This window comes from Eubalaena glacialis, chromosome 8 (genome assembly GCF_028564815.1).
Source record: "Eubalaena glacialis isolate mEubGla1 chromosome 8, mEubGla1.1.hap2.+ XY, whole genome shotgun sequence".
In the NCBI taxonomy this organism is placed as follows: Eukaryota; Metazoa; Chordata; class Mammalia; order Artiodactyla; family Balaenidae; genus Eubalaena; species Eubalaena glacialis.
In genome coordinates, this window is record NC_083723.1 from 128,879,477 (window position 1) to 128,902,853 (window position 23,377).

Consider the following 23,377-nt stretch of genomic DNA (forward strand, 5'->3'; position numbering starts at 1 on the left):
AAGCGATCCTGAGAGGCTGCTTGGAAGAAGGGACCTTGTTCTTGTGGGTTTCTCTTGTTCATTGCTCTGCCCAGAATCTGCACGGAGACTAAGTCAGCGTCGGCACTGAAAACAGCGTCCACTGAAAGAACCAGCTTGGAAACACCTGGTAGGCTCTGGGGTGACACCGAGTTAGCTTTACAACTGTAGCCTTTCCCACCGCTGACCTCTCAGACGGCACTTTTCCAGCGTTAGGAAAAGCGTCTCTGTGACTAAAATCGTTTATCACTGGGAGTGAACTTAGGAAAACAAACTGATCATTGTGGTGAATGGCAGTGATGCAGATTACGGACTTACTTGGAAAAAACGTTTTCTTTTTCTTTTAAGAAAATGCACCTTTTAAATTATATAAAACACAGTACGCAGTCCCTGTCAGACTCTTGGACAACCACAGACGCTGCCTGTGCAGAGAGAGCTGGACCACACACGACCTCAAGTTGTGCTCTGTGCCGGCGCTCGACAAACGTGCGGAGATTTGTGAATCACAAATAACTGCACACAAGTGCTCCCTGACGTTTACATACAAGGTGCGTGGCGTTTTCTCACCTACTAAACTCATTTGATCTTCATGTAAGTAAATACAGGGTTTTAAGTTTGTTTTATTTTTTATTAACTGCCGGAAGTGCCCTAGATGTGAACAAGAATACCCCAGACCACCAGAAGAGGCAGAGCTGACACGTCATTGATGTGTGGTTTCGGCACGTGTGAAGGACAAGGACGCATTCGCTGTTTTCTTCGTTTATTCCCATCCTTTCTCTGATTTTGTATTTGGAGAGCCATGGCTTTTGATCTTTACTTTTATTTACAAATGTACCAAATGTGATAAAAGCCATGATAATTGTAGAAAAGGAGGTGTTCTGACGCGCAAAAGTGGACGTGCTGCGGCTCCCCGGCCTGGGTGGGGATGGAAAGGCCGTAAGCGCGGGCAGAGGGGCAGAGGACGCGTGCAGCCTCCGGCTACCCGCAGCCTGGGAGCTGAGAGCAGGGCCGCGTCCAGCACAGCAGGGCTGGCTCCCTGTTCGGCCGCTGCCTCTCGCTGTAGCCAGAAGACAGCCCACGGCCTGTGCCCGGAGAGGCACAGGGCTCTGGCACCTCTGTTACTGCGGCTGTCCGGCCTCTACTCCACTGCACACCGGAGCCCGCGTCCCGCGCAGCTCAGGACCCAAGCGAGACGAGCTCCCCGGGCGCCCCGGGGCAGGGTCCCGATGGGCTTGGGTCTGCAGCCCTGCCGGCCTGGTGTCGTCTCAGACGACAACCTGAGGAAGAAGAATCATCGCCCCATCGTCCAGCTGAGGGGACCGAGCCCCGGCGCATCACTGGGTCACGTGGCGAGGCCAGCTCTGGTTGCTCCCGGAAACCAGACAAATAAAACCGAGCTTCCTTCCCAGTCGGGGATCTAGGGTCAGTGGCCCCGTCCACGCTCACTCCTCATGGGGAGAGGACGTCTGTGGCCTCTTCAGGTCCAGGACAGCGTCCTGTCTCCCAGGCTGATCCGGGCACTCTGCCGCAGTCCAACAGTGAGAACGGTGCTCTGTAACGGAAGCGACCTCCATCCTGATGGCAACGAGGCGTCTGCAGTGACCGAGAGTGGGGTCACCACACGTGCGTGCCTGCATGCGTGTCTCTGAGGGTACGTCTGTGTGCGTCTGTGTGTGTGTCCGTGCATGTCTGCATGTATGCGCATGTGTCTGTGTGTATATCTATATGTGCCTGGGTGTGTATATGTATTTATCTGTGTGTGTGTCGATGTGTGTGTGTGTCCGAGTGTATCTGTGTGTGCCCGTGTGTTTTGCAGATGTTGGGTGAGGCCGTGTTACTACAAATAAAGTGCCTGTGTGCTAACAACCGTATCCACTTTCAGGGACCAGGAAACAATGTTTTAAGTATTTTATATCCAAACATGACAATCTGTTCCTTATATGTGGGTCTTTCCTGTGATTTAGGGAATGTACTGGGGTTTTAGGTGGGTGTGTACCTCTTTGTAGATTTCCCACTGGGAGTAACGGAGAACAGGCTCCCGGCTAGTGTTTCCACGTAGAAAGTCTGATTTTCAAGAACAGATCACTAATGTTAGGGGTTTGATATCTGCATGTATTTCATAAAATCTGGGACTTACAGAAAATCTTCACATTTGTGTTTAATTATTGCGATTGATAAAACTGTCCTTCTTTTTAAATAATTAATTAATTAATTAATTTATTTATTTTTGGCTCTGTTGGGTCTTCGTTTCTGTGCGAGGGCTTTCTCTAGTTGCGGCAAGTGGGGGCCACTCTTCATCGCGGTGCGCGGGCCTCTCACTGTTGCGGCCTCTCTTGTTGCAGAGCACAGGCTCCAGACGCGCAGGCTCAGTAGTTGTGGCTCACGGGCCTAGTTGCTCCGCGGTATGTGGGATCCTCCCAGACCAGGGCTCGAACCCGTGTCCCCTGCATTAGCAGGCAGATTCTCAACCACTGAGCCACCAGGGAAGCCCCAACTGTCCTGTTTTTATTTCTGACGCCTTTCCAAGTTACACTGGCTTAGACTTAATAGGCATATAAATGATCAGGAGCTGCACGGTTCTTTGCATCTCAAATCATGGCTGCAGCTTCCTTGACCATTTTTTAATGGATGAAATTTCATGTTCTGTGTGTAATTTAACTGAAGTCAATTTACTTTTCTGGCACTTTATCTATTTTTCTCACTAATTGCTAATCAATGCAGATAGAACCACCTCATAAATGTGTCTTTAAATTGTCTTATTCATCTTCCCTGCGTGTCTGCTGCTGGAGGATTGTTTGTGACACTGTAATACGTTACAGCAGCCAAGAGAGTGTCCCTCTCTGTGGGTGCGACACTGTAGCAGTTAGCTCTCAGACTGACTTTTGCCCTGTCATTCGGCTTGAAGTAGGTCAAAACTTTCTAAGTGTACATTTTCTGCCTCAAAAGACTAAGCATGTAGTCCCTACACGTCGGTCTCCACTGGTCCCTTTCCCACTTCCTTGCACTGACCTTCAGGTTCCAATAACATGGGATGCTTTAAGTTGTCACCCAATGTGCTCAGGAAAAAAAAAATCCGCATTGTAAGCAGAATCTCTGCAAAGTGCACACGGTGACCTGGTTCTCACTCCTTTCTCCATAATCCCAACCTCGTCTAATGACCATTTCGGTGCCACTTTATTTTTCACATAAACAGAATTCATGGCTCAGCCAAGTCCTCCATAACATTGCTGCCCACCCCACCCCCATCTGTTCTGGCCATCAGGGGCCTCAGCAGAGGGTGTCCCCGGGCTCCCGGCGTCTGTCCCTCACGCAGCACCCACGACACGGCTTTGCCTCGTCCCGGCTCTCAGGCAGTGCTTGCTCTGCCTCCCCCAAGACTGGGGCTGGGCGTCCTGACACCACACTTGGAGCTCATTGCTACCTCCTGAATGGGTCACTGGTTTGGGGCCAGCTCCTTCATCTCTTTTAAGGTCACCTGTCCTGTCCCAAGATTGCTGACTGTGGATATTCACACGTCTACGGGGTACAGAAAGCTCTGGAAGTACCCTGTGGAATGTAGGTCAGGCAGGATTCTTGGTCGGTGTGGTTACCCACGTAATAAACAAAAGTGTCACAAGACCCTTCATTAATTCCTTCCTTCTTTAGTCAACAGCTCTGGGCCAGACACCCACCTGTACACGGCATGTGCCAGGCACCAGGGATGCGCTGGGAAGGGGGTGGGTGGGGCCGAAGGTGGGATTCCTCCATTAATAGTGACTCAGACCTGTCACTTCAAAAACTGCCTGGAAAGCCTAAAGGTGATGGCTGCGGACTGAATTTGAAGTAAGATACATAGTTACAAACACTAAAGATGATGAAAGTAAACCAGTCACAGGCCAGAGAGGGAAAGAAAGAAAGCAGAGAAATCAGGGGTCTCTGGCCAGAGGGGCTGTAAAAAATGCCACCTGATATTGTTTATAAATGCTGCATGCAAAATAAGAGACTCCAAAGGGCAGAATTTTAAAGGATTAATTAGACAGCAAAACAGAGAGAACACAGGAATGGTAATACCGATTTTAGAAAAGTGGGATCAAGACAAAAAGCACGAAAGATGATGAAGTCTCCATTTAAAAACGGCAGCAGGTGTGATGATCCACAGTGAAGAAGAAATGCTGTGAGCGTGTATGGGCTGAACGTCAGAACCCAAAGTGTGTAAAGCAAAATATGTTAAAAATGGAAGGAAAATTTATGGAAATAGTTTTTGTCTGAGAAATTTCAATAAATAAAAATATAAATAAGGATATTTGATTTTGAGCAATATGATTTATATTTATATGTAATTATAAATTTTATATATGATTATAAACTATATATAAAAATCTGTACTCTGTAAATAGTGGATACAATAGTTTTTTGAAGTATCCGTTGAAAATTAATAAAAGTATGGTATAAACTAGGCCACAAAGAGAACCCCAAATTTCTAAAAAGTAAAAACTGAACATGTCACATTCTCTAACTAAAATGCAATAAAACCAGACACTGATTTAAAGTCTAAAAACAAGAGCACATAAATATGAACAAAGGAAAGAGCCTACACTTACTGCTCCCAAAGGATATAAAATTACAATTACAGATAATTTAGAACAAAAGCAAATGAGCCCATCAACATTACAGGATGATGCCAAAACCACGCTCACAGGCGAATGCATAGCCTTAAGTGATTTCACTGCTTTTTAACCATGAATAAATAAAAATAAGAACAAAACTTTCAGCTCAAGAAGTTTCATAAAAACAATAAATCTAAGAATGGTAGAAAGAGAAAAGTCCAAGAGATAATTATATTTTAAAATTGTGTTAAAAGGGTAAAGAGAAAAATCAATGGCAAAGGTGTGATAATTACACATATGGTGAATGATTTTTTAAATTATAATACAGTACTGTGAATCACACTAAGTTAATGAATTTGGAAATCCCTATGAAAAGGATAATAGTTCCCTGCAAAAATGTAAAACCTGGGAGCATATTTCACCAATAATCTCAGAAGACAATGAAAGTGTTATGAGATTTACCTACAAAGAAAGATCATTTAAAAATATATACCAGGCAGCAGACAATTTCAACACTAAAGAAAGTTTTGCAGAAGGTTTTTGAAAAGAAGGAAAACTATTCCGTGTGTATCACAATGATCCTATAACCTTGACAAAAACTGAGGAAGAAGAGGGTGGGTGACCAGGATTCCTGTCACCAGGCAGAGGCCCCATAGGACACACGGCATCTCCAAACGGGACGTCCGGCAGTTTAATAAAGGAACTGTTCGCAAAGACAGAGCAGGACCAAGAGAACCGACAGGCTAACGGTGGAGAAGGGCTGGGTCTATGGGAGGGAGGAGTTAAAGGGTCACAGCGGGGGTCCAAGCAGCCATGACCTTGGCAGAGGCGTGGGTGCGATGCCTTCCCAACCTCCCAGCCAGGGGTGCACCACGGCCAAACCCACCCAGCCCAAGGCCAAGGACCTGCTGGTGCCGCCCAGGAAGCCCATCTCTCCGGGGCAGAGCGGGTGAGGGGGGAGGGAATTAATACCCTCAAGGAAGAAATGAGAACTCCCACCTCGAGAGGGCTATGAGCTCCCTTTCCGCTGGCAACTGTACCTTGTGCCATCTATGGAACAGACCGGAAAGCTACTTCTATAAAATATGGTACGTGAAGAGTTACTAGCCTTAAATATAAAGACTATGCAGAAAGAAACCAAGCAGAAAAATACAAAAAACACTTTGTATATGAACAAAGATCATGCATAGGAAATCCATGTAGAGAATTCCAGTCTCTACATATGTGTATTTTTAAACTTTTAATCTCACTTGTAATCTAAAAAAGCGAAGTTACCATTTTTCATAACAAACGGACAATTATTTTAAATGACAATATTAACGCTGCTAAGAACGTGGTGACCTAGGTGTTTGTCTGTGGTCACACCGTGTCTGATTTCTCAGGGCTGTTCTCTCTGGAAATGCTCTTTCCCTGACGACAGGCTGGCCTTTCCGCCATGCTTACTGACTGACTAGACTACGTACGGAGTTGTTCCTGCTCAGTCCTCCCCATTCCCCTATCCCTCTGCCCTTTGGCCTCCTCAGTGGAGTTCAAGGTTGTCTGGGACAGTGCACCCCACTCAGGTACATCTTCACCGGGAGGGACGGAGCAGCGGGCGGTGCTGAAAGGCCCAAATGTCATTGAAAGACCAGCGTGAAGATTCTGAACTCACCCAGATGAAAATGGAAATTCAGGATAGCCTGACTTTGGCTTTTGTGTCTTGTTTTTACAGAGCAGACTACAGTGGCACATTCTCCTTGTTGAAGCTCAGTATACCAGCAAGAAAGACAAAGGACGGCTCCTACCCTCAAGAAACACACGGTCTGGCCAGTGAGAGAGCCGCCACCGTGAACGTGTTTTCACGTTTGGTGCATTTAACCCTGCAGGACCTGGTGGCTTAGCTGCTTCCTCGGCTCGGCAGCCTGGGCTGGAAGGCAGACGGCTGATGTTTCTGTCACTGAGATTATTTCACTGAGGCTAGGGACAGAGAAAACTCACTCTCCGAGGGAAGAGTGGACTTCCAAGCGAAGCCTTGGGGGAAGGTCGTCTCCCTGTTGTATAAACACCGGCTCGGGGTCGAGGCGGCCCGCGCCCGGCGCTCTGTCTGTGGACGGAGTCCTCACCTGCCGGGATCTGTGTGCCCCCTGCACGAGCGGGCAAGGCGTCTGTACCTCCGCACGTGTGCAGAGAGGACGAGATGGAATGAATCCAGCTCACAAAGGCTGCCGTGCTTGGGGAACGGCACGCCTTTCATGGCTTAATTTGCTTTTTGTACTAAAGTGAACATAAATTCTTACTGGGAAGTGAGAATTATTGACTTCTCTGCTTTCAACCAAGGCTCTGAAGATGCAGACCTTCCGAGGGTCTCGGGAAGGTGGGGAGGACCTTTGGGCACGTCTGTTGGTGAGAACAGCCCCTTGTGGGCGGGTCACTCCCATACACCCTTCCCCCGGGGCCAGGACCCCTCCTGCTCCTTACACACATTCCAACTTCCCGGAACGTCTACACGGAAAGACAGGGTACTGTGCTACGTGAAACAAGGAAAAGGGCTGGTAGATGCTGGCGTGGCCGCCAGCGAGGAGCCGTAAACCAAGTCCACTTTACCTGGCTGGGCTGGAGGCCTCAGGGCGTCGCGGGGAGGTCTGGGGAAGGCCGGCGAGCTCCCGCGCCATCACGTGCTGGGTGTAGTCATCCTGCCACGTGAGACCTGCGGGGAGAGTTGCAGGAAGTGCGTTAACGACATGGAAGTCGAGCCAGAGCTCGTGTTTCCGTCTCTGAATAACTGCTGCTGTCCCAGGTGTTCTCCCACAATGTCATCCATCGGCCAAGGCCCCTCTCACTGCAGTTTATTACAAGATCTCCTCGTTATAGAAATTCCAGCCCTCTGCGGCCCCTCCACCCAAAATGCGGTGGGTGCTTTGCTGTATGCAGGGGCCGGCTGCTGCAGGGCAGGGGCGTGTGCTGCCGTTAGAAGACAGGCTCCAAGTCAAAGATGCAAACTCTTCTACCTGGAAAGGTCTGGTCACAGCAAAGACATTCCTCACCCAGAAGCGCACCTAGTGGCCACCACTTAGCGCCACCCTGCCTGCTCGCCGCCTCCACGTCCTGGCGACTTGTTCTTCGCAACCCCGCCCAGCTTAAGAGCCACACATTTGAAGTGAAATAAGGGCTATTGTTACTGTGAAAGCAATTACCACGGGGCTTAATGTACTGTATCTGGGAGCCAATTACATTATATTTATACTCAAATGTTATGACAAAGAGCTTTATAACAAGGGCGAAGTAGTTATGAAGGCAAAATCCATGTGATTATGCATTAATTACATGCACTGCAGATCACATGATAATTATGCTCAGAATTACCAAATAACCCCTAAGAATAATTATTATGTAATTTGTACATTTTAGATCTTATGGTAACACTTTAGCACTTAGAACTACCCCATGCAATTATCCATAATTATCTAATCACTAAATATCATGTAATTACAGAGATATATTTTTATGCCCTGTACAAAAACACATTACCAAAACCTTCAAATCAGGACCGCTGTGCTTGTTTGTGTGTGTGTGTGAGTGCGGTACAAGAAGGTCCAGAACTCGCTGAGAACACATATTCTGGGTGGAATTAAAAGAACGGCTCTTACACATAAGCTGCCTTCATGAACACACTTGAATATTTTTTCAAATGCAAATCTAACTTTTTTTAAAATTGACAAGTGGCAAGATTCAAGCAGTTGGAATAGCTCTGAATCTCAGAGGGTCCGATGGCATTATCCAAAGTGGGAGCTGTGGGGAAGTTCGCCCCCCGGCTGCAACCACAGCAAGCAGCAAGCAGCTCAGTTTGCGACGTGACGTTTCGAGAGAGGTCCCTGCAGGGAGACCCAGCCCCGCTGGCACCGTTACCCTTACTTTAGGACTCAATGTGCTTAATAATAAGCAAGTCTGTTCCATTTGCCAAAAGCAACTAGAAAACGCCCCACGTGAAATGTGTTTGTGTGGCTATTATCAGTCCACTCCCAGGAGTATTCACAATTGGAAGCACATCTGCAATATCAGCATGACATCTAGCGCTGCAGACTCAGGAAACAGGCGCGGTTGAACCACCTCATTCCCTAAAGGATGGTCTTCACGTCAATATCCACCAGGACACAGAAAAAGTCACGAGCGCAAACAGAACTTTCTGTGAAAAAAAAAATCGTTTTAAAAATTTAAATAACAGAACTTCAGTAATATTTTTATCTAAAGAGCACAGAAGTCTAAGCTGTGCCAACTCTGAGGTCTGTGAGGAGGCCTCAGTTGCAGCAGGTGGCCACCTGACAGAGGTGGTCTATACGGGCCGTGAGGGGAACCCTGAACCCCAGCCCAGATCTCTCAGCTTTCCTGGGAGCAGGCAGGAACTGGGCACTTGGAGAGAAAAACAAAGGAATGTGTAGGTCCGGGGGCCTAGACATCCTCCCTGAAGTTCTCTCCAAGGCCAGTCAGAGGAGGTAAAACCCTGGGAAGAGAGGGTCCGCGTCTGGAAGATGGGAAGACACTCTTCCCACCAGGTACAGCCAATCCCTGGAAACCATACGTGTGGAAGGCTGTGCAGTGTGGAAAGAAGACTGGCCAGGGACCCAGGGACCCAAGAAACAGGTGCTGGGCCCCTTGGGGTTCCCTTGGGCTGTGATCTCAGACTTGGTACTGAATCAGCCACCAACGCTGGTGCCGACGAGGCCCAGCTGAAGTTACCTCTCTCTAGTCAGAGGGCCCAGAGAGAAGCGACTTAGCACATTGCAGACAGTACAGCTCCACTCCCACCAAACACCACAAAGGCCGAGAGGGAGCCTGGGCATCCTCCCTTGTGAGGCCAGAGTGACTCTGCCAGTGTCATCAGAGCAGCCAAGTGGGGAGGGGGACTTCCCTCCCCACTGCATGGTAACCACCCTCTGGTGTGCCAGTGGAGACCGTGTGGGGAGTTCAGACTCCCACCTACCTGCTGCCCAGCAGTGAGGACAAGAACCCTCCCTCAGGTGCCAGCAGAGACCTGGTGGGGAACCTGAGCTTCAACCTCCATTGCCAGTAACAGAGCCCCTACCCCAGCAGAGCAGTGCCAGAAAAAGCCAGTTAAAACACAAGTTTAAATGAGATGGAGACTCACAACATAATACAAAAATGCCCAGGTTTCAACAGAAAACCACTCTTACCAAAACCAAGAAAACCTCAAACTGAATGAAAAAAGACAATCAGCACACACCAAAATTGAGATGTCAGCCTTATCTGACAAAGACTATAAGGCAGCCATGATAAAAATACTTCAGTGAACAATCATGAGCACTCTGGAAACAAATGAAAAAATGGGAAGCCTCAGTAAAGACACAAATATTAAAAAAAAAAAGTGAAAATGTTATAACTAAAAAATACAATAACCAAAATAAACAGCTCACTGCATGCACTTAATAGAAGGATGGAGGGGACAGAGAGAAGAATCAGTGACCTGGAAGAGAGAACAATAGAAATCACTGAATTTCAACTATAGAGAGAAGATAGTCTGAAAAAAAAAAGGGACAGAGCCTCTGGGTTTTGGGGCTGTAACAAAAGATCTAATTTTCATGTCATCAGAATCCCAGAAGGAGAGGAGAAAGAAGGCAGGGCTGAAAAGGTACTCAAAAAAATGATGGCTGAAAATTTCTCAGTTTTGGCAAGAGATATAAACCTAAAGATTCCAGAAGCTGAGCACCCCAAATGGGATAAACCCAAATCTCCTCCAAGGCACATGATAATTATACTTTTTAAGACTATATGCAAAGAAGAAAATATTAACAGTAGCCAGAGAAATGACACCTTACCTATGAGGGGAACATAATTCAAATGACAGAGGATTTCTCATCAGAAACCACAGAGGGCATGTGAAACTTCTGAAAGAAAAAGCTGTCAATTCAGAATCCTGAAAGTCTACCAATCCAGACACCTAGTGAAAACATTGTTCAGGAATGACAGGGAAATGAAGACATTCTGAGATAAATGAAAATGAGAGCATAATTTGCCAGCAGACCTACCCCAAAAGAATTGTTATATGACCTTCTCTAAATAGAAAGGTGATAGAAGAAACTGGGAACATCAAGACGGAAAAAGAGCATGAAAAGTAAAGGTATGAGTAAATACGATAAGCTTTCCTTCTTCTGAGCTTTCTAAATTATGTTTGACAGTTGAAGCAAACATGATAACACTGTCTGATGTGCTTCTAAATATACGTAGAGGAAATATTTAAAATAATTATAATAAACAGGGGGAAAACCATAAAAGGAGGTAAGGTTTCTATACCCCACTCAAAATGGTAAAATGATGACACCAGTAAACTGCGATAGTTTTATATATATATAATGTATGTACTATCTATACCAACTACTAAAAAGGCTAAAAAGAGATACACTCAAAAACAATATAGATAAATCAAAATGGATTTGTAAAAAACTGTTAACATAACCTAAAGGAATGCAGGAAAAATACAGAGAAAAATAGAACAAATAGAAAAAATAGAACAGAACAAAAAAATATAATAGGAGTTTAAGTCTTAAGAAATCAATAATTACATTACATATAAATGGGTTAAATATACCAATGAAGACAAACATTGACTGAGTGGATTAAAAATGCATGACCCAACCATATGCTGTTTATAAGAAACTCACTCCAGCTTCCAAGTTGAAGTAAAAGGAAAAAAAAGATATATCATTAATTAAAGACAAGTAGCAGTGGCTATCGTAATAGCAGATAAATTAGTCTTCATAACAAACAAAATTACCAGGGACAGAGACATAATATAATGATAAAAGGGTAAATCTGCCAAGAAGATACAGCAATCCTAAATGTATACACACCAAGCAACAGAGCTGCAAATATGAGAAGCAGAAACTGACAAAAGTTCTACATTGTCATCATCCCGATTACCCTCCTAAACATTTGCATCTTCATCCAATTAAAGTGGACCATATCCTGGAACATAAATAAAATTCAGCAACATGAGAAGAATCAAAATCATTCAGAGTATGTTCTCCAATCACAATGGAGTCAAACTAGAAATCAATAACATAAATATAACAAGAAAAGTCTGCAAACACTTGGAACTTAAACAACACTTCTAAACAAGCCATAGGTCAAAGAGAATCCAAGGGAAAAAATACATTGAACTGAGTGAAAATGAAAATACAACATATCAAAATTTGTGGGGCACAGTTAAAGCTGCACTGAGTGAAATTTTTAGCACTAAATACTTACATTAGAAAAAGTCTCAAATCAATCATCTAAATTCCCACATGAAGAAGCTAGAAAAAGGAGAGCAAAATAAACCCAAAGCAAGTAAAGGAAGGAAATAATAAAGAGCAGAAATCAATAAAATTGAAATTAAAAAAATAGAGAAATCAGTGAAAACAAAAGCTGCTTCCCTGAAAAGATCAGTAAAATTGGCAAACCTCTAGCAAGACTGACAATGAAAGAGAGAGCAGTCACATTATCAATATCAGCAATGAAACAGGGGACATCAGTACAGACCCTGCAGACCTCATAAGGGAACAAACAAGTCTACACACATAAACATAGCAACTTAGATGAAATGGACCCATTCCTCGAAAAACACAAACTACTACAACTCATCCAGTATGAAATAGATAATTTAATAGCCCTATAACCATTATGAAAATTGAATTCATAATTTAAAACCTCCCCAAAAAGATATTTCCAGACCCAGATAGTTGCACCAGATAATTCTACCAAACATTTAAGGAAGAATTAATATGAATTCTACACAATTCCTTCTGGAAAACAGAAAAGGAGGAAATAGTTTCCAATTAATGTTATGTAGCTAATATTAACCTGATACCAAAAGCAGACAAAAATAGTACCAAAAAAAGAGAAAAAGAAAAAAGAAACCTACATACCAATATCCCTCATGAATACGGACATAAAAATCCATACAATATTATTAGCATATAAAATCCAGCAATATTTAAAAATAATTATACATCATGGGGTTTATTCCAGGGACGCAAGACTGGTTTAATCCAAAATAAATCAATTAATTCAACACCTTTTCATGATGGATATTCTCAGAAATATAGAAATTGAGAGGAACTTCATCGACTTGGCAATGAACATCTACACAAGCCCTACAGCTAACATCATACTTAATGGTGAGAAGCTAGAGGCTTTCCCACTACAATCAGGAAAAAGGCAAGGATGTCCTCTTGCACCACTTTTACTCAACAGAGCCAGAAGTTCTCAACAGTGCAATAGGGCAATATAAGGAAATAAAAGTCATGCAGATGAAAAAGGAAGAAATAAAACTGTACCTATTTCCAGATGACATAATTTTCCACATGGAAAATTCCAATGAATCTACAAAAAACTCCTAGAATAAATTGTTTTTCTATATTAGCTATGAACACATTGACACTGAAACTAAAATATTATTTACAGTCACTCACGAAGTAAAATATTTAGGTGTAAATCTAATAAAACATGTGCACTGAAAACTACACAATGTTGATGAAAGAAATCAAAGATCTAAATAAATGATAGACATAATGCGTTCACGGACGGGAAATCGCAGTATAATAATGATGTAAACTCTCCCCAAATTGATACACAAGTTTCACACAATTCCTATCAGAATGGTGGAAAACTTCTTCGTAGATACAGACAAGAAATTTACGTGGAACAGCAAAGGAACTAGAGAACTTAAAACAATTTGGAAAATGAAGACTGAAGCAGGATTAGGTAGAATTCTACCCAATAATTCTATACCTATAGTCTTATTAATAGGCACAGTAATCAAGGCTGTGTAGTACTGGTGGAAGGAGAGGCAAAGAGATCAACAGAACAAAACAGAGAACCCAGAAACAGACCCACACAGAAACGCCCAACAGATTTTTGACAAAAGTGCAAAAGGAACTTAATGGTTGAAAAACTGCCTTTTCAACAAATAGTGCTGGAGCAATTGAGCATCCAGAGGCAAACAGGAACCTTGACACAGGTTTCATGGTTTACACAAAAATTAGCCAAAACGGGTCATGGATGTAAATGTAAAATATAAAACAATAAAAATTTTAGGGGACTAGAAAAATGAAAATCTTTAGAACCTAAGGCTAAGCAATAAGTTCTTAGACTTGACACCAAACATCATCCATAAAAAGAAAAATTGATAAACGAGATCTCATCAAAATTTAAAACTTTTGCTCTGTGAAAGGTCCTTTTAAGAGGAGGAAAAGACAGATAGAGTGGGAGAAAATAATTCAAACTACATATCCAACAAGTGACTAGTATCTGGAGTATACAGAGCTCTCAGAACTAAACATTAAAAAATCCAATTATAAAATGGGCAAAAGACATGAGGAGACATTTCATCGAAGAGGATGTACAGATGGCAAACAAGCACACAAAAAGGTGTTCCACATCATTAGCCATCAGGCCAATGGAAATTAAACACACAACGAAATATCACTACACACCTCTCAGAAGGACTAAAATTAAAAACCGTGGCAACACCAAATTCTGCCGAGGGTCTGGAGAAACGGTTACATTTCTAGTGGGACTGAAAAATGGTACAGCCACTCTGGAAAACAGTCTGGCAGTTTCTTAAAAACTAAACATGCAGATCATACAACCCAGCAATTGAACCCCTGGCCACTGATTCCAGAGAAACGAAGACTTACGTTCACACAAAAACTTGTAAACAAATGTTTATCGCGGTTTTATTTATAATACCCCAAACTAGAAAGAGCCCAGATGCCATCCAGTGAGGGAGGGTTAAACAAACAGGTGCATCCACACCATGGACCAGTACTCAGCCGTAAAAATGACTCAGGGAGTAAAAGGGAGGGACTACAGACACAGCCACAACTGGGACGAATCTCCAGAAAATTCTGCCGAGTGAAAAAAGCCAATCCAAAAAGGATGTGGTGTGCCAGGCCAGGGCTTGACATGGTTGGTGAGGGTGCGAGTCCCGCGAGGGGGCAGAGGCGGGTGGAGGGCTGGTGTGAGGCCACAGGAGGCCCTGGACACCACACAAGGAAGGGCTGGCGTTTCCTGCATGCAGCGCGGAGCCATAAAAACGTTCTGAGTAGGACAAAAATATCCAACTATGTCTTAGAAAGAGGATAAAATAACAATATGACAAAAATTTCAATTTTAAAACAATAATAATACCTACCCATGAGCCAGGCACACTTCTAAGTACTTCCTGTTTTAATCCTTATGATTTGTGAACAACAAGTTAAAGATCGTAGAGAGAAAGAAGAAAGCATTCGGTAAGAGTTAGAAAAATTCTCCATTTCAAGAGGCTATGAGGTTGGGCTCTCAAGGACTGATAGGGGCGTGGTATGAGCTGCAGGTCTAGGCCAGAGTAAAGGGGCAGGTGAGGTCAAAGGCTGGCAGCTACACCACTAGGAAGGGAATCTTGAAGGAGGAGGACGGAACTCATGGCGGGGGGGGGGGGGGGGAACCTCACAAAGGAGAGGGGACCTCACAGGGGAGGGGGGACCTCACAGAGGAGAGGGGAACTCACAGGGGAGAGGGGACCTCACAGGATAGAGGGGACCTCACAGAGGGGGGACCTCACAAGGGAGACGGGACCTCAGAGAGAGGGAACCTCACAGAGAAGAGGGGACCTCACAGAGGGGGGACCTCACAGGGGAGAGGGGACCTCACAGGGGAAGGGGGACCTCACAGGGGAGAGGGGACCTCACAGAGGGGGGACCTCACAGAGGAGTAGGGACCTCACAGAGCGGGGACCTCACAGAGGAGTGGGGACCTCACAGAGCGGGGACCTCACACAGGATAGGGGATCTCACAGGGGAGAGGGGACCTCAAGAGGGCGGATTTCACAGGAGAGATGGGACCTCACAGAGGGGGACCTCACAGAGGAGAGGGGAGGGGACATCACAGAGGGGGGACCTCACAGGGGAGAGGGCACCTCACAAAGGGGGGACTTCACAGGGGAGAGGGGACCTAACAGGGGAGGGGGGACCTCACAGAGGAGAGGGGACTTCACAGGGGAGGGTGGACCTCACAGAGGGGGGAACTCACAGGGGAGAGGGGACCTCACAAAGGAGAGGGGACCTCACAGAAGGGGGACCTCACAGAGGATAGGGGATCTCACAGGGGAGAGGGGACCTCACAGAGGAGAGAGGACCTCACAGGGGAGAGTGGAGTTTACAGAGGGGGGACCTCACAGGGGAGAGGGGACCTCACAGTGGTGGGACCTCACAGGGGAGAGTGGACCTCACAGAGGGGGGACCTCACAGGGGAGAGGGGACCTCTCAGAGGGGGGACTTCACAGGGGAGGTGGGACCTCACAGGAGAGGGGCGACCTCACAGGGGAGAGGGGAAATCACAGAGGGGGAACCTCAAAGGGGACAGGGGACCTCATCAGGGAGGGGGGGACCTCACAGGGGAGAGGGGACCTCACAGAGGGGGGACCTCACAGAGGAGTGGGGACCTCACAGAGCGGGGACCTCACAGAGGATAGGGGATCTCACAGGGGAGAGGGGACCTCACAGAGGGGGGACCTCACAGAGAATAGGGGATATCACAGGGGAGAGTGGACCTCACACAAGGGGGGGCCTCACAAGGGAGGGGGACCTCACAGAGGGGGGACCTCACAGGGGAGAGTGGACCTCACAGGGGAGAGGGGACCTCACAGAGGGAGGATCTCACAGGGGAGGGGGGACCTCACAGAGGGGAGACCTCACAGAGGAGAGGGGACCTCACAGGGGAGAGTGGACCTCACAGAGGGGGGACCTCACAGGGGACAGGGGAACTCACAGAGGGGTTACCTCACAGTGGAGAGGGGACCTCACAGAGGAGAGGGGACCTCACAGGGGAGAGCGGACCTCACAGAGGAGAGGGGACCTCACAGGGGAGAGGGGACGTCACAGAGGGGGTTCCTCACAGAGGGGTGACCTCACAGGCGACAGGGGAACTCACATAGGGTGGACCTCACAGGGGAGAGGGGAACTCACAGGGGAGAGGGGACCTCACAGAGGGGGCACCTCATGGAGAAAGGGGACCTCACAGAGGGGGGACCTCACGGAGGAGAGTGGACCTCACAGGGGATGGGGGACGTCACATAGGAAAGGGGACCTCACAGGGGAGAGTGGACCTCACAGAGGAGAGGGGACCTCACAGAGGGGGGATCTCACAGGGGACAAGGGAACTCACAGACTGGGGACCTCACAGGGGAGAGGGGACCTCACGGAGGGGGACCTCACAGAGGATAGGGGATCTCACAGGGGAGAGGTGACCTCACAGGGTAGAGGGGACCTCACAGAGGGGGGAACTCACAGGGGAGGGTGGACCTCACAGAGAGGGGACCTCACAGAGGAGAGGGGACCTCACAGAGGGCGGAATTCACAGAGGAGAGGGGACCTCACAGAGGGTACCTCACAGGGTTGAGGGGACCTCACAGAGGGGGGACCTCACAGGGGAGAGGGAACCTCACAGAGTGGGGACCTCACAGGGGAGGGGGGACCTCACAGAGGAGAGGGGTCTCACAGGGGAGAGGGGACCTCACAAGGAAGAGGGAACCTCACAGAGGAGAGGGAACCTCACACAGGGGGGAACTCACAGTGGAGGGGGCACCTCACAGAGGAAAGGGGGACCTCATAGGGGAGGGTGGACCTCACAGAGGGTGGACCTCACAGAGGATAGGGGATATCACAGGGGAGGGGGGGACCTCACATGGGAGAGGGGACGTCACAGAGGAGAGGGGACCTCACAGAGGGGGCACCTCACAGGGGAGGGGGGACCTCACAGAGGGGCACCTCACAGAGGGGGGACTTCACAGGGGAGAGGGGACCTCACAGGGGAGGGGGGGACCTCACATGGGAGAGGGGACGTCACAGAGGAGAGGAGACCTCACAGAGGGGGTACCTCACAGGGGAGGGGGGACCTCACAGTGTGGGGACGTCCAGGGGAGGGGGGACCTCACAGGGGGGACCTCACAGGGTTGAGGGGACCTCACAGAGGGGGGACCTCACAGGGGAGAGGGGAACTCACAGAGGGGGAACCTCAAAGGGGACAGGGGACCTCATAGGGGAGGGGGGACCTCACAAGGGAGAGGGGACCTCACAGAGGATAGGGGATCTCACAGGGGAGAGGGGACCTCAAGAGGGGGGATTTCACAGGAGAGATGGGACCTCACAGAGGGGGACCTCACAGAGGAGAGGGGACATCACAAGGAAGAGGGAACCTCACAGAGGAGAGGGGACCTCACAGAGGGGGAACTTACAGGGGAGGGGGCACCTCACAGAAGAAAGGGGACCTCACAGGGGAGGGGGGACCTCACAGAAGAGAGAGGACCTCACAGGGGAGAGTGGAGTTCACAGAGGGGGGACCTCACAGTGGAGGGCAGACCTCACAGAGGGGGGACTTCACAGGAGAGAGGGGACCTCACAGGGGAGGGGGGACTTCACAGAGGTAAGGGGACCTCACAGGAGAGGGGCGACCTCACAGAGTCGGGACCTCACGGAGGAAAGGAGACCTCACAGGGAAGGGGGCACCTCACAGAGTGGGGACCCCACAGGGGAGGGGGGTACCTCACATGGGAGAGGGGACCTCACAGAGGGCGGACGTCACAGAGGAGAAGGGACCTCACAGAGGGGGTACCTCACAGAGGATAGGGGATCTCACAGGGGAGAGGGTATTTCACAGAAGGCGGACCTCACAGAGGAAAGGAGACCTCACACTGGAGGGGGGACCTCACAAAGGGGGGACCTCACGGAGGAGAGGGGACCTCACAGGGGAGGGGGGACCTCACAGATGGGGGACCTCACAGGGGAGAGGGGACCTCACAGAGTGGGGACCTCCAGGGAAGGGGGGGACCTCATAGGGGAGAGGGTACCTCACAGAGGAGAGGGGACCTCACAGGGGAGAGGGGACCTCACAGAGGGGGGACCTCACAGTGGTGGGACCTCACAGGGGAGGGGGAACCTCACAGAGGGGGAACCTCACAGAGGGGGGACCTCACAGGGGAGAGGGGACCTCACAGAGGGGTGACCTCACAGAGGAAAGGGGACCTGATGGGGAGAAGGGACCTCACAGAGGGGGGACTCACAGGGGAGAGGGGACCTCACAGAAGGGGTACCTCACAAAGGGGGGACCTCACAGGCGACAGGGGAACTCACAGAGGGTGGACCTCACAGGGGGGAGGGGACCTCACAGAGGGGGGCCTCACACGGGACAGGGGAACTCACCGAAGGGGGACCTCACAGGGGAAAGGGGACCGCACAAAGGGGGACCTCACAGGGGAGAGGGGACCTCACAGAGGGGGGACCTCAGAGGTGACAGTGGAACTCACAGAGGGGGGACCTCAGAGGGGAGAGGGGACCTCACAGGGGAGGGGGGACCTCATAGAGGGGACCTCACAGGGTTGTGGGGACCTCACAGAGGGGGGACCTCACAGGGGAGAGGGGAACTCACAGAGGGGTGACCACACAGGGGAGAGGGGACCTCACAGAGGGGGGACCTCAGAGAATAGGGGATATCACAGGGGAGAGTGGACCTCACACAAAGGGGGCCTCACAAGGGAGAGGGGACCTCACATCGGGGGGACCTCACAGGGGAGAGCGGACCTCACAGGGGAGGGAGGACCTCACAGAGATTAGGGCATCTCACAAGGGAGAGGGGACCTCACAGAGGGGGGACCTCACAGGGGAGAGGGGAACTCACAGGGGGAGACCTCAAAGGGGACAGGGGACCTCATAAGGGAGGGGGGAACCTCACAGGGGAGAGGGGAACTCACAGGGGGGGACCTCAAAGGGGACAGGGGACCTCATAAGGGAGGGGGGACCTCAGAGGGGAGAGGGGACCTCACAGGGGAGGGGGTACCTCACAGGGGAGGGGGTACGTCACAGCAGAGGGGTGAACTCACAGTGGGGGGCCCTCCGCGGTAAGCAGGGTTTGGGGGGACAGCAGCGCTGGCAGGATACAGGCTCAGGGGCAGACATGGCGGTAGGCACCTGGAGGCCACCCTCGGCAGAGCTGACTGGCCTTGGAGAGGAGCTCAGCGCTCCTGACCTGCAGCCTGGAGTGACCTGGGAATGGGATGGAGGTGTGGAGGACGACCCCAGGTAGAAAGGGGCGTTTTCTCAACAAGACACATAAGGTAGACCATAGGCATCAGCCAGTTGTCCTTCGTGAGGAGAGTCCAGACACACAGTGCATCCCTGAGGCTGGGGGTGTGAGCCTGGCCTGGAGACCAGGGCGCCCTGGGTCAGAGGCAACACAGTTAGGCCGCTGAGTGGGTTTAACTCAGGTTTGCATAGTTGTGGAAGACCAAGGCACTGCAGTAAGTAGTAAGTCAGGCTGGGGCCTCTGCATCCAGGACTTTCAAAGGTGGTGCCATATGGTCAAGATAATTTTCTCTGCCTCTTTGAAAAATGTTTTCAGAGACAGTTTACAAACCATACAAGAAATCAGTCTTCTTATTATATATTCACACTTCATTTTCACATTGAAAACGATGATAATCAACTTATTTATTGACTTGGTTGTAAATAACTTATTCATCCCACCTGGTAGCAAATCACTTTCCACCTGAAAGTTCCCAGGAGTCAGGGAAGCAGCCTGCCTGCGTTTCCCTGGCCAAGCAAATCCTATTCATCAATTTAAAAGAAAGCGGGGGTTTCCCTGGTGGCTCAGTGGTTAAGAATCCACCTGCCAATGCAGAGGACAAGGGTTCGATCCCCGGGAAGATCCCACATGCCGCAAAGCAACTGAGCCCGTGTGCCATAACTACTGAGCCCGTGCGCAACAACTACTGAGCCCGTGCGCCTAGAGCCCGTGCTCCGCAGCAAGAGAAGCCACCGCAATGAGAAGCCCACGCACCGCAACGAAGAGCAGCCCCCGCTCGCCGCAACTAGAGAAAGCCCACATGCAGCAACTAAGACCCAGTGCAGCCAAAAATAAAAAATAAATTTAAAAAATTAAAATATTTTTAAAAAACAGAAAGTGGGTTTATCTGGCAGCAAAAGCAGAGAACGGCGGGACTCAGGCAGGGCAAGGAGGTTACGCACGGGGCTGCTCGGCCCACCTGCCCGCTGCAAATGCGTGTTTCCTTCCCTGAGTCACCGTCCCTCTCAATCCGACGTGCGTCTGAGCAGGAGTCCTGTTTGCTGGAAACTGTCTTATTCTAGAGTTCAGGCTTCTGACTCATCGCTCTGTGACTCCCTTTCCCCCGTTCTTTAGTGGGGACTTCCCCCCTATTGTACTGCAAGTCCCCCGGGACGGGGCCAGCTGGGGGCTTTCCCCCGGGACATGAGCTCCACTGGCCCGGCAGCAGCCTTAGCGTTCCAACGGGTGGCTTAGCAGTGAGAGGGCCTCTACCGCAGGCCTGGAGTAACAAAGGACCCTGGAAGAGGCCACAAAATCAGGGGCCCAGTGACATGGGATGTGGGACAGAGGCGGGGCAGTGCTGTGACACCAGGTGCAGACCCCACGCAGCATCTGTCCACGGGTCGCCTGATGCTGAGCCCGGGCCGCCTCGCATCCCTCCTGGAAGAGGCTGCAGGTGCTCGTGGGCCCAGAGACCCCCGTGAGGCCACCACCTCCTCTGCCGTCAGTCACAAAGCAGTAGGTCCTCCATGCCTTCCCCGGATATCAGGACGGTATGGAAACTTCACAAGGGGGCGTGTGTTGCCCCACGGGGCTTGCAAACCACCGTCCAGACAAGAGTGAGCAAGTCTGCTTTACTGGAGCGACACAGAAACGCTGTTGCAGCCGCGACCCTCACAATGAGCCCTGGAGCCTGGTTCTCCCCTCCCTCCCCTCCTCCCTCCCCTTCCCTCCCATCCCCTCCCTTCCCCTCCTCCCTCCCACCTCTCCCCTCTTCCCTCCCCTTCCCTCCCCTCCCCCTTCCCTCCCATCCCCTCCCTTCCCCTCCTCCCTCCCTCCCCTCCCCTCCCCTCCTCCCTCCCCTCCCCTCCTCCCTCCCCTCCCCTCCTCCCTCCCCTCCCCTCCTCCCTCCCCCCTCCCCTCACCTCCCCCTCTCCCTCTCCCTCTCCCCCTCCCCTCCTCCCTCCCCTCCTCCCTCTCCACTCTCCCCTCCTCCCTCCTCCTCTCCTCCCTCCCTTCCTAAGGCTGATGCTTTATTTCGCTCCTTGCAACACCTGCACCCTGGTCATCACCCCGTCAGGATGTACTGGGCACGGGTGAGCGCTCTCGCCCATTTTCACTACTGCCGGGTCAACACGGGGACCTGACTGTCCCCGGGGCTGCTCCACGGTCCCCAGACACCACCCTCATCTCACTGCAGACTTCCATTTCCAGAGTAAGGACATGTCAAATGATGTCTGAGTCACTTCACACGGCTCTCCTAGCGACTGCCTGGGTGGGGGCACAAAGTGGGTCTCATGTTGCCACCGCTGGACGTGGCAGAGATGAGGCGCAGTCACCACCCAGCGAGATGACAGCAGGCCCCGAGTCTCCCTTGGCCGCCTGGTGATGCAGCCTCACTAACCACGGGCACCTGCTCCTGTGAAGAGGGTGCAGTGGCAACGTGGCGCTGGAGAGTCTGACCCGGCAAGCAGGCCATCTGCAGTCACCAGGGAAGGACAGGGTCCCTGCGGCCAGAGCTATGCATTCCAAGCAAGAGGGAAAAACACCAGCGGGGAGTTCAGGGAGCCAGGCGGGCTCCCGTGCAGCTTCGGTGGGACTTGCAGCGCGCTCTCTCTGAGGCCTGCCGACTCTGGTGGACACAGAGGAAGCTGGGTTAGGGTAACTCCACTTCTCCCCTGTTAACAGGCCCAGTAAAATGATGGGGGAATATATGAGAAAGAGGGGGAGTCACAGGGACGTAAAACCAGCCAATTGGTCTTTTAAACAAGTATGAGAAGGGAGGTAGAGAGAGCAAGGAACCGTATTCAATGCTATTAGATAAAAACGCAAAACACAGCCGTACCAGAAAGGCCGGTGTGATTAAGGCTGCACCTCCTTCAAACTCTGCGCTTGCCAGAGCCTACTACTCTGTTGAAGAACCATTCAGCGGGGAACCACATTTTTCTAACAGCAAATGAGAAAAACCCCATTAAATGATTGAGATAAAGTCCTTATTCTCAACCATTCATGAACGGAGCAGGGAGTGAGTGCAGGCTGCGTTGACAGCCTGGTGGAGGGCCCCGTGCAAGCCCAGGAACCCTTAGGCTGTCACTTCCAAACCAACAGACCCCAAGCACATCTGTGGTACTGGCAGGCACCCTCAGGCTAGAGCCCCCATAACAGTGGCCTCTGTGCTGAGGTAGCAAGCATGCAGGTCTACCTTTACGATGGAGACTTCACAGTTCTCCAAACCATGGGATTTTATCAATTCTTTCCATCCCCAAGCTGGTTTTGGCAATATTTCCTTTCATAACAGACTGCTGATGGACTCCACCTTTTACTTAAAATCTTTCACTGCCCTCGATACAGACTTCAAAGTACAGGTCATCCCACCCAAACCCACCACAATGATACTGTTTCCTGAAATTCTTACCCCTCTGGTCTCGGTCCACCGGGGAAGGATTCTACCGGAATCTTGTGACTGATTTTAAATTAACATTCTAGGGCCCACAGTTCCCCTGATGAGAAATCACAGCTTCAGGGCCCCTCAAGTGCTTACTGAGTAGGAAAATATTTTGGAACATTTTTTAAAGTCAAGGAGATGATACAGCTTCAATGTTCCTAAAAATGCATGCGGACCTGAGAGAAAAGGGGCCTGCACGGCTCCAGCGGCGCTGGGATCTGAAATCTCTCAGACACAAGATGTGTCTCACACAGGAGAC

At 49.7% G+C, this 23,377-nt stretch overlaps 1 protein-coding gene across 1 annotated transcript in view; it reads right to left on the minus strand.

Moving 5' to 3' along the window:
- Positions 1-23,377, minus strand: part of PTPRN2 (protein tyrosine phosphatase receptor type N2) — a 702,618-nt gene that overhangs the window by 475,423 nt on the left and 203,818 nt on the right. Inside the window, 1 exon segment of the mRNA XM_061198224.1 lies at positions 7,188-7,290. Within this exon segment, the coding sequence (XP_061054207.1) occupies positions 7,188-7,290 (103 nt within the window).